General features: G+C 32.0%; 3 protein-coding genes across 3 annotated transcripts; all 3 read left to right on the top strand.

Annotated features, from left to right (window-relative positions):
• Positions 1 to 4,091: 4,091 nt before the first annotated feature.
• LOC111377596 (protein FAR1-RELATED SEQUENCE 5-like) lies at positions 4,092 to 5,879 on the top strand. Its single transcript, XM_023000727.1, has 2 exons — positions 4,092 to 4,332; positions 4,831 to 5,879. The coding sequence occupies exons 1-2, from the start codon at positions 4,092 to 4,094 to the stop codon at positions 5,877 to 5,879; spliced, it is 1,290 nt and encodes a 429-aa protein (XP_022856495.1).
• A 126-nt stretch (positions 5,880 to 6,005) lies between these two features.
• On the top strand, positions 6,006 to 7,164 carry LOC111377595 (protein FAR1-RELATED SEQUENCE 5-like). The gene is made up of 2 exons (XM_023000726.1): positions 6,006 to 6,980; positions 7,087 to 7,164. Exons 1-2 carry the CDS (start codon positions 6,006 to 6,008, stop codon positions 7,162 to 7,164), a joined length of 1,053 nt encoding a protein of 350 aa, XP_022856494.1.
• A 77-nt stretch (positions 7,165 to 7,241) lies between these two features.
• LOC111377597 lies at positions 7,242 to 8,051 on the top strand. The gene is made up of 3 exons (XM_023000728.1): positions 7,242 to 7,372; positions 7,441 to 7,531; positions 7,885 to 8,051. Exons 1-3 carry the CDS (start codon positions 7,286 to 7,288, stop codon positions 8,010 to 8,012), a joined length of 306 nt encoding a protein of 101 aa, XP_022856496.1. The 5' UTR covers positions 7,242 to 7,285; the 3' UTR covers positions 8,013 to 8,051.
• The last annotated feature ends 6,234 nt before the right edge of the window (positions 8,052 to 14,285 follow it).

The following is a 14,285-nucleotide window of genomic DNA, read 5'->3' as shown; positions in this document are numbered from 1 at the left end:
GTCTAGATTTTCAATTATATACTTCACTATATGCTCATGCTAATGTGGCTTGACTATTACACAAGATAGGTATTGAAGAAAATCCTTTTGCACCCAAAGGAATTCAATAAAGGAGATCCTCTAACCACTCAACCTCTTTTCCGATTTTGGCCAATACTACAAATTTGGACTCTATTGTTGAATGTATAATGCATGTTTATTTCTTAGACCTCCAAGAAACTACATCTCCTCTAAGAATAAACACTTAACTTGAAGTAGACTTGTTTTCTCCCACACTCGATATCCAAATAGCATTGGTATATCCTTCAAGCATAGTCGGGGACTTTGTATATTATAGTCCAAGGTTTTTTGTTTTCTTTAAGCAATCAGAAGTCTTCCCTATGGCCTTTCAGTTTTCCAAACTCGGATTACTATTAAACCTACTTAGTTTACTCATGGCAAATGCAACATCCGATCTTGTACATTGAATCACAAGCATAAGACTTCCAGTTACACTTGTATACTCAATTGGAGCTATTGCTCTTCTATTAGTCTTTGCTTGTCTCTTTAATGTTCAAATGTTTGAACTTATTTGTCGCATTTTCAACATATTGTGATTGGTTCAATTAATAATACCCATTACCCTCTTAACTTTAATACCAAGGATAGTGTCCACTTATCCAAGATCATTAGATAGAAACATCTTCGTTTCTTTAATCCCTTCTATGTCATTACTAATAATTTCTATATCATCCAAATAAAGACATACACATGTAATAATATTATCAAAGACTTTGATATACAAACATTTATCTACTGAATAATGAGTAAAACCATATGACATAATAGTACAAATTTCTCATGCCATTATTTAGGTGCTTGTTTTAATTTTTATAAAACTTTAACTAATTTCCATACCTTATATTCATTTCTTGGTAGAACAAGTTGTTCTATATAAACCTTCTCATCAAGATCCCCATTTAGAAATGTCATTTGGCATCCATTTGATGAACATGTAAATCAAATATTGATGCAAATGCAAACAAGATCCTTATCGAGGTAATCCTAGCCACAGGTACATATGAATCAAAATAGTCGATTCCTTCCTTTTGTTGATATCATTTAGCTACTAGTCTAGCTTTATAAGTATTGAGTGTACCATCGAATATTTCCTTCTAAACACCCTTCTAAATGTTTTGGCTATCTTTATTCTTTTTTATCATGTTTATAACCTATTGATTTCATTGGAGTGTACATGTCTTGCCTAAAGGTATTTTCAATTTACGGCGTTCCCCAACACATTCTCAACTTACATTATTATTTTCAACTTACATCGTCATTATCATTCTCACATCATTCGCAGACAGACAAATATATATTCAACTTCACAAGTAAAATACGGATCCATAGACAACGTATTGTATGACAGCCCGACAGTTCATCTATCGTTCCCGACGAATTATTTCTGTCATCCTTGACAATTGGTCATAACAAATTGTATGAATAATTTCGACAGTTCATTGCAATTGAGTAAAGTACACTAAAAATTTCAACGTAACAAATATTTGAATACACAGCATTATGTACATACATTATCACGTGAATCGCTGACAAAAACTAGAGATCATAAATATAGTCTACACATAAGCATAATGTTACAAAATTAATAAATTCAGCTATGTTACCATTGAATTTCACCTAGGAGCACACAACATTTAAACAATGGTTACAACAAACTAAAATATTTGTGTGCATCACTAATAGAAACTGTAAAACATTTTAAAGTAAAAAAATACACAAAAGTAATATCACGATACGTTTCTATTGTGAAATAAATACATCCAAAAGTAATATCATGTCATTAACTATTTAAAACAACTGTTATGTTATCGTTGAGAATATATGACTATTTCCCTAGTTAACTCCTACAATGTATCTGATATATTATTTGATTTAACATTGGTTGACTTTCTATCCGCTCCCCCTCGTGAATGGAGTCCTAATCAATGCAGCAGGCACTCAAACACGTGTTGATCATTGCATATTTGCGTTAACATCATCATCACCTTGAATGGGTATGGTTGATTTCAATGGTACATCAGTGTATACTTATATGTAAAAGTGGTTTGAATTGTATTAGATACCAAAATTTAATAATAGAAGAAAATAACATATTCTACCAAAATTTGAAGTATAACATCAAAATGATACGTTTATCTTCAACTAAATATATTTAACGTAAAATATAAGAATTTGACTTTGTATAACTACCCCACTACGAAACTTACCGTCTGCCACAAGTATAGGGAACTTCGTGACTATCCGATCATGTACCTTTCGATTCGACACCTTCATACGAAATAATCAAGTTTCAAATGCCAAGGTTAAGAAATTAAAACATTCTAATATTTGCTTTTTAAAACTGAAAATAGTAACACACACCAATTGCCTCTTTTATTCATCTAGTCAATGGACCTTTCGGTAGTTTGGGCTACCAACTTTCAGGTCAGTATCTTCATACGAAACAACCATGTTTAAAATCATGAAAATAAAAACTTTAAACAATGGGATAAGTGCGTTTTTAAATTAAAGTGATAATACATACCAATCCCTTCATTTACCTAGCTAGCCGATGGACCCTCCTGTAGTCCAGGCAAGCATCTTTTGAGTCAATGACTTCTCTATCTAGAATAACAGTTTATCTCTACAGATAGATTCATAACTATTATGTGTATAATTCCTGAAATAATAATGGTGCTCAAATGATATATATAATACATTTCAACCCTTAAAATCACACGTAGAAGAGAAGCTTAACAAAATTTAGCTTCTTCAATCAACTGTCAAGAATTTTAGAGCCTAATTGTCGAGAACGACAATTCATCTGTCGACAAATGATTTCATTACTATCAGAATGAACATTACATTTCACATTCATATTGATTTTCCAAGACATAAAGGGCCAAGTTATGACAAACATGATGTATTATACTTATAGCTTCCAATAGCACAACTTTTCATATACTCTGTCATAAGCTTTATATATATTTCAAAGACATTTTCAAGAATGAAAATAGAATGATCCAACACTTCAAACAACATTTAAATAACCCAGAATAATCATATAAAGAGATATTTAACTGAGCTTATTTATGCATGTTGACCATAATATGCCAAATTCAATCTTAGCTCATTTCACAAACTTAGAAGTTAAACTCAAACTCAATTAGCCCAATAATGATCAATAACCATTATTTACATGAAAGAAAAATGAAAAACATAATTGTAAGAAATAAATTCATTGATAACTTACATAAACCAAAAATGTTAAAATTTTCATAGCACTAGAAAAATAGACAAAAAAAAATGAGACATATTGTACCAATTCAGGACCAAAATTGTGAAGAATAAAAAAACAAATACCCCTAAATTTGAAAAATCAGAAAAGAAGATATCAATAAATGCAAAAAGAAAGAAAAATAAAACCTCAAGAGATTAATGGTGATCTTCCTCGACGGTGGACTGATTAACGGTTATTTGGCTTCAAGCTTGGACAAAAATGGAGGATTTTAGACCTTGAGTAAGAGGAAATTGAGCCGTTCAAATTTAAAGAATGAGAGAGAAAATGATAGGATTTTTATCTTTTAGGGAATGAGAGAGATTGAGAGGATATATATATATATATATATATATATATATATATATATATATATAGTGAAGTGAGAGCATTTGATGTGATATTTTAAAGTTTTTTGTATTATTTTTTTATCTAGTCAAATCAATTTTTAATTAAGGATGTGTAGGGTATTTGAATTATCTAAATGGGCAAAAATGTCCATAATTTTTCAAAATTAACAATCTTGCAAAGACTTAAAAAATGTGACATTTTTGTAAATGCAAAATCAAAAATTAACTATTTTAGTAAAATATTGAAGCAGTGGGCCCGGTTGTCAGTAGTTTGTTGTCAAAACTTGAAAGTCAATTCAATTATGCTGTTTCACCATAGAGTTTGACTCGTTTGGTGACAGAATCAGGTGGAAAGGGGATTAAAAAAAACAAATAAAAATCCCTTGAAATGAGTCCACAAAAAGGGGATTAAAAAAATCAATAAAATGCAAAACAGGCCCACAGAAGAAGCGGCAAAACAAGTCCACAGAAGAAGCGGCAAAACGAATTCCAGAAACCTTGTTCGCGCGTCCCACTTTAGAAAAATCATTTGGGCAAATTCTGAAAGCTGTTGGTCTCCGACGAAGAATAGGGAGAAAGCTGCTCTTCTACCACACCAATCTCCGACGAAAATCGAGCAAAATTTCAGGAGCAATTCGACTTCATCTTTCAAGATGGCAGAGAAGGGTATGTTTATTCACTATTTAATTTTTCCCTTCATATGAGTTGTTTAATCTTTACCAACATGCTTGGATATCTCCACTATCCTATTTTCCTTATGCTTGGACATTTTATAATGTTGTCGGAAATTGTCCGGATTGTTGTGAGTCAGAGAACCACCGAGTTTGATAAAGTAGTTTTTTTTATGCAAATTTTTGCCCTTTTCAGTATAAAGGATTCATGTTTGAGTACGAATATTGTCAATAAAATGTTTCGTTGAGATTAGTTGATTTTGGGCCTTTGTTCTGAGATCAATTGAGGGATATGTGGACTCGTTTTTTTTCTGTTGACACTTTGGGCCTTTGTTCTATGATCAATTGAGGGATTTATTTTCATTCTGCTTCGCCTTATTAGTTCTGAAGTAGACATGTGATTTGTCTTTCTTTTGCAAGTTTCAATTGTTGTGTTATGAAATATTTCATTGTTATATGATGTTTTGCAATGCAATTGCTTTTTCTATTGTAGGGAAAGATATTTCCGAACACGCGGACAACATTACTCTGGTGGAGTCCGATAATGAGAATATGCCTCCCAGTATGAATTTAATGGAGAATGATATGTTAGGGGGAGATGTTGCGAAGGTGCCTGAGGTGGGTATGAAGTTTGAAGATGAAAATAAAATGTTTGAATTTTACAAAAGATATGCTTACGATATCGGTTTCCCAGTGAGAAAAAGGAACTCAAAAAAGGACGACGACGGAATATTGAGATATATTACATTTGTTTGTAGTCGTGAAGGGAAAAGACGTAGAAATACAAGCAGTACTTTGAAGCCGCAACCAACCATTCAGAGTGGGTGTAACGCCAGGATCACCGCATCTTCAGATATCTGCGGGGTATGGAGAATCAACACAGTACACCTTGAGCACAATCATAAAACAAGTCCTTCGAAGTCCAGGCTATATCGATGTAACCGAGAATTGAGCGCACATGTTAAACGACGGCTTGAAGTAAATGACATTGCTGGAATTCCACTGCACAAAAGTTACAACTCTGCTGTCGTTGAAGCTGGTGGATACGAGAATATGACTTGCATTGAAAAGGATTGCCGAAATTATGTCGAACAAATTCGACGTCTAAGACTTGGAGAAGGAGACGCCGTAGCAATACAATCATATTTCTCGAAAATGCAAGCGCAGTGTTCAGGTTTTTACTTCAGTATGGATTTGGATGAAGAGTTGCGATTAAAGAATATTTTCTGGGCAGATAATCGGAGTAGACAAGCATATAAGGAGTTTGGTGATGTTGTCACATTTGACACCACGTACCTCACAAATAAATATGACATGCCTTTTGCCCCTTTTGTTGGTGTGAACCATCATGGACAGTCAACTCTCCTAGGTTGTGGTTTATTATCAAACGAGAATACAGATACATTTGTTTGGCTATTTAGGACATGGTTGGAATGCATGCACAGCCAAGCTCCGAATGGAATAATTACAGATCAAGATAGAGCTATGCAAAATGCAATTACGATAGTGTTCCCAAACACAAAACATCGATGGTGTTTGTGACATATTTTGAAGAAGTTGCCAGAAAAGTTTGGATACCACGTGGACAAGGGTTCAATATTTGCTACTATACACGCGTTGGTATATGATTGTCAGTTTATTGAAGAATTTGATAGAGGCTGGATAGAGATGATCAAAAAGTATAATTTGTATGATAATGAATGGTTGGCTGGTCTATACGACAACAAGGAACGTTGGGTTCCTTGTTTTTTGAAAACCACATTTTGGACAGGGATGTCAACCACGCAACGTAGTGAGAGTATTAATGCATTCTTCGATGGTTATGTGCATTCGAAAACAACGTTAAAGCAATTTGTTGAACAATACGAACGAGCTTTGAGAAATAAAGTTGAGAAGGAGTTTCAAGCAGATTTCAAATCTTATTCGCAAATGGTACCCTGTGCAATGCACTATGAAATGGAGAAGCAATATCAGACGGTGTACACAATATCAAAATTCAGGGAAGTTCAAGAGGAGTTTGTTGGCAAGGTGTATTGTGATCTCATTTGTGCTTCGGAGGGATTTTTAGGAATGACGTATGAGGTACACGAGGATGTCGTATATGAAGAGCGTTCTACAAAGAAAACCTTTTTCGTCTCATTTCAAAGAGACAAATGTGAGTTTACTTGTAGCTGCCACTTTTTTGAATTTCGAGGAATCATTTGTAGACATGCTATTGCAGTTTTGATTCGCAACAACGTAAAAAAAGTGCCAGACAGATATATACTAAAGCGCTGGCGACGAGATGTGAGTAGAGCACACACAAGAGTTGCAGTGAACTACGCCGGATTGGTTAGTACTCCGGGACAATTGATGTATGATAAAATGTGTCAGCGCTTTACTACGTTAGCGAACATGACTGCGGATGATTCATTAAGGGCCAGTGCTATACTTGATTGGATTGACATGCAGTGTGAGCAGACGATGGCGTCGAAGTCTAGTCATGGTAGTAATGTTATCCCGTTGCACAGTACGCAAATATCCTCTAGGGCTGATGCAACACAGGGAACTGGAAGTGGTAGTGTGCGTGATCCAGAATGTGCGAAAAGAAAAGGTAGACCTAGGACACTTCGTAAGAAGTGTCCTTTGGAGTCAAGTTCAAAGGTTACGGTCTTCATGTTTAATCAGTGTAGTTGCTGTTTGCTAGTCCACATATGCTATATGATAACTGGAGGTCTATTAATTAATTGTGTGGGTTTGTAAATTTCAGAATGTGCCTTATGTTTTGGGAAAACAGTTGACTTTGGAACTCAATTCATGTGTAATCTGTCTCTTCGGAAGTTGGTAGTGACATATAATATTCATACCCACGTTATGTGAAGTTACTACACATGATATATAATTCCCAAATTTCTGTAGGCAACTTCAAGCTCGAAAAAATTACGAGACCGAAGGCCAGGCAAAGTAATATGGAAGATGTTGGTTGCGGCATTCAGGCCCCTCAACAAGCACAAGTAGCCATGCAAATACCGTTATCATATACACAACTCTTACAGGTTAGTTATGTATAAAATTATCATAAGTTCCATACATATACGATTTACTTCAAATTTTATTCATGTAGGGTGACAACCAAAGTGTTGAATTCACGCAACATTTACATGCCTCCAATTGGATGCATCCATCTTCAACTAATCCGACATTGACTCCACAAGGTAAATCAACTGCAACATAACAGAATATTGAACTAAGATTACAAAATTTTATCCAAATAATATTGGGAAAAATAGAGCAGCCACTTTGGGTTGATAATTGAAAAAAATTCCTTTTGCTAGATATGTATTCGACTAAAAATTTCAGTAGGGTCTTAGTTAAATTGAAGAAGTGAGAGCATGGTAGAGATAATTATCAAACTGGAAAATATTTCCTTTTTATTAGCGTCAAAATTGTGCCTAAATAATTTTTTATTAGCTCATTACATTTTTTATTAGCGTCAAAATTGTATATTTGTGCCCGAGAATTCTTGACTTATAATTTCCATCTCATACTATAGTGGATTTGTCCATAGGTTGGGGTGTACAACCGGTGCATGATCATGTTGGTGGTAGAAGACCAACTTCGGATCTACATGATGGAAGAGTTAGTAATGCACTTGCAGATGTTGGACCTTCTTTAACATTTGGGGAGCAACTATAGTTCGCTTCATTTTGATATCTACTTGCCACAGTCATCACAACTCTTAAGAACAAACTAGCCAAGTCTAATTTTGCGAAGTGAATCTCTTCTCGTTAATTTTTTTTTGGTCCATCGTTAACCATTCAAATCAAACATTAATGCTAAAAGTTACTGTCAAGATTTGGACCCATTTATAATGTTAAAAAACCTCCTCTTACGTTGGTTTTTCCTGCAATATAACATTCTTAGACAAACAACAAGAGTAGTTGTGCCATAAAATCACTTTAAAAGGAACCTCAATAGCACTAATAATGATTCCATCGCAGATAAACCTTAACTAATTAAGGTTAGAAAATAATAAAATTGTCACCCAAAAGTTAAGTAAATCAAATTATTACGAAGGGACATTCAATGCATTCTGATTAGTGTGCCAAAATATGAAGCACTCCCAAATAAATTTTTAGGAAACCATTTCTCAGGAACTGCTTTCTCTTCCTACTCTGAATTGTTCAATTTTTCTTTGTCAAGTCTCTCATTCTGAAAGTTAATTTCATATTAACCTAATCAACAAAGAAGGAAAAAAAATTGAAACGGGTTATGAGCTGGAGCATCATTTGCAAAGTTGCTATTTTCTCAATAACTGGCTAGAAACATGAAAACCCGTCCCTTTACAGGACTTTATATAAATTACTTATCTCGATTTCTATTTCCATGCTTATTGCAAATTATGACAATATGGGCTTTCAAAGGGATTCACATAACAGATAAAATTATTTCAGGATAAAATTATATAAAAAATCCAGTACACTCGAAAAATTGTACATACACTTATACCTAGTTTTGATGTAGAACTTATGGGCGAAGATAGGTGGTTTCAACTTCGACCGAATAGGCGGCGGGCGAACTACTCAGAAAATTGTGTTCTACGTCGCGTTCAACAGTGGCTCTAGTGCTGACGGAGAAAATGGGCGATTCGCACCGGATGTAGAAGATGGACAAAGCTTCGCTGTGGAGAGAAATTGAAGGTTCTCTGGAAAATGGCGACAATTTTGGGAAATTTTAGGGTCAATTTCACGCCCTTCGGGTTTTGACGGTGGGTGAAACAAGTTTAAATTATTGGGCCGGTTTTCAGGATTTGGAATTGTTGGAAAGTAATTTCAAAACAGGCCGCCACGTCATCCTGTCAACAAACGAGTCAACCGGTCTGGTGCTAGAGCGAGGTTGAAGTCAATTTCTACAGACCTCCTCATTCAAAGCTAATTGGCGTTCTTCCAAATCTACCCTCCAGTACATTCCAAACGTTAGAAAACAAAACGGACAAAAAATGAAGGGCAAAGTAGTAAATTCGAAGCATATCAATGAGTGCAGAAATGGCAAACAAACATTGCAATGGGTCTCACTGCAACGAAAAATTTAACAATGCCAGGTGTATATGAAAGTAAATATTATAATCGCGGGTCCCATCCTATTAGAGGGCTGTCAAACTAAGTGTACACGTAGCATTTTTCCGAAAAATTTAAGGTCGGTCAGATGCACCTGTACTTTTTTATTATTATAGCATTGTTTGAAAAATTAAAAACACTTTTCAAATAGATGCGAAATGAATGGACATAAGAAATAGGATATTTTGATTTTTGCCTCCTGAGATGTTGTCCTCTGTAGGTACAAGGCCCCTTGGATTTGGTGGTTGTGTGCGCTTTGCAGTGGGTAAGTTCTTTTTTATGCTGAATTCATAGCTCTTCAATAAGGCCTCATTTGAAACTGCAAATTGATATGATGCAGAAACAGTGGTAAAATGGCTCAAATCCAAGAAATGGTCATGTGTTTGATGTAGTAAGTAATTTTACTTCAAAAAAAGTTGAATGTAGCTTATGTCAATTTATTCAGTCAGTCATGCTACATATTCAGGTTCAAATTCAGACTCAAATTCAGATAGGATACATATCGAAAAATGATTGAACAGATTGAAAAATTAAAACAAAAAACATCAATAATTTTCTGACACGTCAATCTGTATCCTTATTCTCCTATTTTTAACCCTAGGCTAATGGCTTTATTCTTTCTTCATTCAATAGGGAATAAAGCGCCCCATTTCGGCTTTTATAGTGCTTTGTTATAAAAAAGAAAAAGATAATTTAAAGCATCCTTAATTTTACCCACTTTTAAGCCCCACTCTAGTGGTATCAGACTACTTGGACCGGATTCAACTGTCTCGGTCGGCAGTCAGGCTGACCTATTGTTCTTTTACTTTTGTAATTTATACTAAGAACTAGTCTGCGTCTTGTGCGTTGCACGAATTTTGTATTTATTTTAATTTTATTAACGTAAAATTTATAGATTGTACAAAAGGTATTTGGAAATAAGAAATATTTGTTTGATTCTCATCTTTTGATCAACTGTGTATTTTATGTCACGATAATTTATTTTTATTCTTATAAATAAGTATAATGAATGTTGTGATTGTATATATATCAACGATAATTTATTTTTAATTATTTATTGTATTTTTTTGTTTAATGTAGATAAAGATTTTTTTTATCTGAAATTGCAAATAAGTTGTAAATTGAATTTCGCAAAATGCTTTTCTTTACCAACTTCGATTCGAGAGGCTATACTTGTAGTTCAAAAATAACACATGCAGTTGTAAATTGAAAGAGTATCCACATACACAAACATTTAAATAACAAACTCAGGTTTGCACGTAAAATAACTTGAAGTGGCACTTACTGAATGGCCAACTCCCTTGTTGGTGTAAGAATTAGAACTCTAACAGTAGGAGTATTCTTCGGACGATACAACAGTCACTCCAAAGTTGGTAGGGCAAAAGAATTTAAAAAAAATTAAATAAATTTTATTTGAAAGAGAAAAGAATTAAAAAGAAATTTAAATAAATTGATAAAAAAACCAATTATTTATAAAGTAAAATTTTCAATTTTAATTAAATATTATTTATATATTCTTCATTTAATTTTCATAACTTTATTTTATTTTTTACTTCTAAATAATTTTAAACGAATTTTTTTACTTATATAAGTAATTTTTACATATATTAGAAATATTTTTTGTTAATATGTTTATTTTTAAATTTTTTTTTGCTAAAAGTTAATTTTTTTTTTTTTTTTTTTTTTTACTTATAAAAGTGGTCAGCACGGAATAAGGCGGGAGGTATGGAAAGTTGTGTGTTACATAGATTCACATTGCCTCTCTTGCACTAAATATATAATATAATAATATAAGCAAATGAGTTTATTTGAAAAGACGTGCCATAGCGTATGAAAATGGAAAACGGAAAAGTACAAAAAAAAATTTGAATAATCCTTCGTGCACAAAGACCACACTATATATAATTTTTTAAAAATTCTTTTCTCTTCTATTTTTTTAACCTATAAATAACTTTTTCGTTAAAATTGAAAAATTAAATTTTATTTGGAAGATAAAAGAATTAAAAAGAAAAAAAATAATTGATTTTTTTAAAGAAAAAAGGCATTTGTTAACACATACGTTTAATCTTCGTTTAACTATTTTCAATATTTATTTAGATCATTCGATATCTCTAAAATATAGTTTTCAAAATGAATTTCGAGAGAATGTAAAACATTTATCAATTCGACTATCGTACAGTCGTCGATAAATTTTTAAAGTTAGCTTGTTATCGAAAATTTCGGAATAGTAATAAAATAATTGATTTTTTTAAGAAAAAATGACTTATGCGTATTTTTTAATACATACGTTTAATGTTCGTTTAACTATTGTTGATATCTATTTAGATCATTCGATGTCTCTACAATATAGTTCTCAAAATGAGTTTCGAGAGAATGTAAAACATTTATCGATTCGACTATCGTACAATCGTTGATGAATTTTTAAAGTTAGCTTGTTATCGAAAATTTCGACATATAGTTTGAAAATGCCTACTTTGACGTCCTATAACATTTGCTATGATTGACCGTTTCACGCACCGTTAACGACGTGCAATACTATACTGCGAGTACTTCAAAACGACACTAAGAATGTAATATTTCGACTTCATTTGATATCCCGTAATGAGTCTGAAAATGAATAGAAAAACATAAGTAAAAAAAAATTTATTTCTATCCGTGCACGGAGAGAGCCATGGTCTCCGTGCACGGAGGCCTTTCCCATTTTTTTTTCCTCCGTCTCCGTGCATGGAGACTAATGTCTCCGTGCACAGAGAGATTTTTTTTTTTGTTGTGTAATTTTACGTTATAATTTTTTTTTTCAATTTAAAATTTTCTTTAATTCTTTTCTCTTCAAATTTTTTACTTACAAGTAATATGTCGTAAAAAAATTTTTGTCGCATATTATTTCTATCTTTATATATATATATAAGTGATTTTTTTTCATTAATAATCAGTATTTTTTAATAGTTTGAGATAAAATTTAATTTTCTAGTAATAATTCAATATATAAAATGATGAAAAAAACATATTCACTCCGTCCATGGAAAAAAAATTTCCGTCATACCACATAATTTTTTTGAGCAAAATGATGCATTGAGAAAATTGTTGCGAAAAAAGAATAAATAGTAATAAAATAATTGATTTTTTAAGAAAAAACGACGTATACGCATTTTTAACACATACGTTTAATCTCCGTTTAACTATTTTCGATATTTATTTAGATCATCTAATATCTCGACGATATAGTTTTCAAAATGAGTTTCGAGAGAATGTAAAATATTTATCGTTTGACTATCGTATAATTGTCGACGAATTTTTAAAGTTAGCTTGTTATCAAAAATTTCGAAATAGTAATAAAATAATTGATTTTTTTAAGAAAAAATGACTTATGCGTATTTTTTAACACATACGTTTAATGTCCGTTTAACTATTTTTAATATCTATTTAAATCATTCAATATCTCTACGATATAGTTCTCAAAATGAGTTTCGAAAGAATGTAAAATATTTATCGATTCGACTATCGTACAATCGTCGATAAATTTTTAAAGTTAGCTTGTTATCGAAAATTTTGAAATATAGTTTGAAAATGCCTACTTTGACGTCCCATAACATTTGCTATGATTTATCGTTTCACGCACCGTTAACGACGTGCAATACTATGCCGTGAGTATTTCAAAACGATATTAAGAATGTAATATTTCGATTTCGTTTGATATCTCGTAATGAGTGTGAAAATAAACACAAAAACATAAGTAAAAAAATAAAAAATAAAAAAAAATATTTCTCTCCGTGTACAGAGACCAAAAAATAAAATAAAAAATATTTCTCTCCGTGCACGGAGGCCCTTCTAATTTATTTATTTATTCTCCTCCTCCATGCACGAAGACGATTAATTATTTTCTCTTCAAATTTTTTACTTACAAGTAATATGTTGTAAAAAAAAATTATGTCGCATATTATCTCTATCTTTTTTTTTTAATATATAAAAGTGATTTTTTTCTTATATTCCTACTATATATATCTATATCGGAGTGGAGGACGAATGGAAATTGCGTGTTGCAGTAAATTTGGAAGTAGTGTATAATAAAATAAAATATATATCAAGCAAACGACGTCGTTTTTTGCCCCCAATTGAAAAAAAAAACAAAACAAAACAAAAATGCTATAATAAAAATGGATCAAGACACTGTTGCTTCTACAGTGCCCTCACATTCCCCTTTTTATATAGTAAGAAAAACAAATTAATTACCATGTATCAATTTACTCCTGAATAACCTTCATACAAAATTTCCGGGAAATTAGGCAATTATCCTCGAATCTGGAATTAAAAATAAATTATGTGACTCTTATTCTAATTTTTTTTTTTAATTAACAAACAATTATCAATTTAATTTTAAAATTCTACAAAATACATTAATTATTCAATTGCCAATTAAATTAACTTTTGTAACCTTGAGATAGACAATTCAATTATCCACTCGTGAACATAATCTATAATATAATTTAATTATCATATTCAATTATCAACTATTATAGAAACAGGAAATAACATGTGAAATTGTTATTCTAACCTAATATAGGTAACAAATTAGATATATTTTCATATTCGAAAACAAATTAAATATAAATGTAATCAAGAACATGAAGGTTTCTATGATTGTCATTCTATATTCTACATAAATTGTGTAACTATCAATACATCTTAGAAAATGTGAAAGACGAGTCATCTAATTGTCAAATATGTTTTAAAAGAGAATAAGGATGGGCACTACCAAACAAAGTTGGTCCATTTTCAGATTCTGGGAGTTAATACCAAGCAATTGTCGAGTATTTTCCACAACAAAAAAAAAAAAAAAAAAAAGGGGAAACAA

The sequence above is a fragment of the Olea europaea genome, unplaced genomic scaffold, assembly GCF_002742605.1.
Source record: "Olea europaea var. sylvestris unplaced genomic scaffold, O_europaea_v1 scaffold1683, whole genome shotgun sequence".
NCBI classification, from domain to species: Eukaryota; Viridiplantae; Streptophyta; class Magnoliopsida; order Lamiales; family Oleaceae; genus Olea; species Olea europaea.
Note: the sequence above shows the minus strand (reverse complement) of the source record. Positions and strands in the feature narration are given on the sequence as shown.

Excerpts from the sequence above, each read along its gene's own strand:
- LOC111377596 (XM_023000727.1), top strand. The coding sequence starts at position 4,092 with ATGCAAAACAGGCCCACAGAAGAAGCGGCAAAACAAGTCCACAGAAGA. Across the intron at positions 4,333-4,830 it reads TTTCAAGATGGCAGAGAAGG|GGAAAGATATTTCCGAACAC; the intron begins GTATGTTTATTC and ends TTTCTATTGTAG.
- LOC111377595 (XM_023000726.1), top strand. The coding sequence starts at position 6,006 with ATGATCAAAAAGTATAATTTGTATGATAATGAATGGTTGGCTGGTCTA. Across the intron at positions 6,981-7,086 it reads CTTTGGAGTCAAGTTCAAAG|AATGTGCCTTATGTTTTGGG; the intron begins GTTACGGTCTTC and ends TGTAAATTTCAG.
- LOC111377597 (XM_023000728.1), top strand. The coding sequence starts at position 7,286 with ATGGAAGATGTTGGTTGCGGCATTCAGGCCCCTCAACAAGCACAAGTA. Across the intron at positions 7,373-7,440 it reads CATATACACAACTCTTACAG|GGTGACAACCAAAGTGTTGA; the intron begins GTTAGTTATGTA and ends TTATTCATGTAG. Across the intron at positions 7,532-7,884 it reads TCCGACATTGACTCCACAAG|GTTGGGGTGTACAACCGGTG; the intron begins GTAAATCAACTG and ends ATTTGTCCATAG.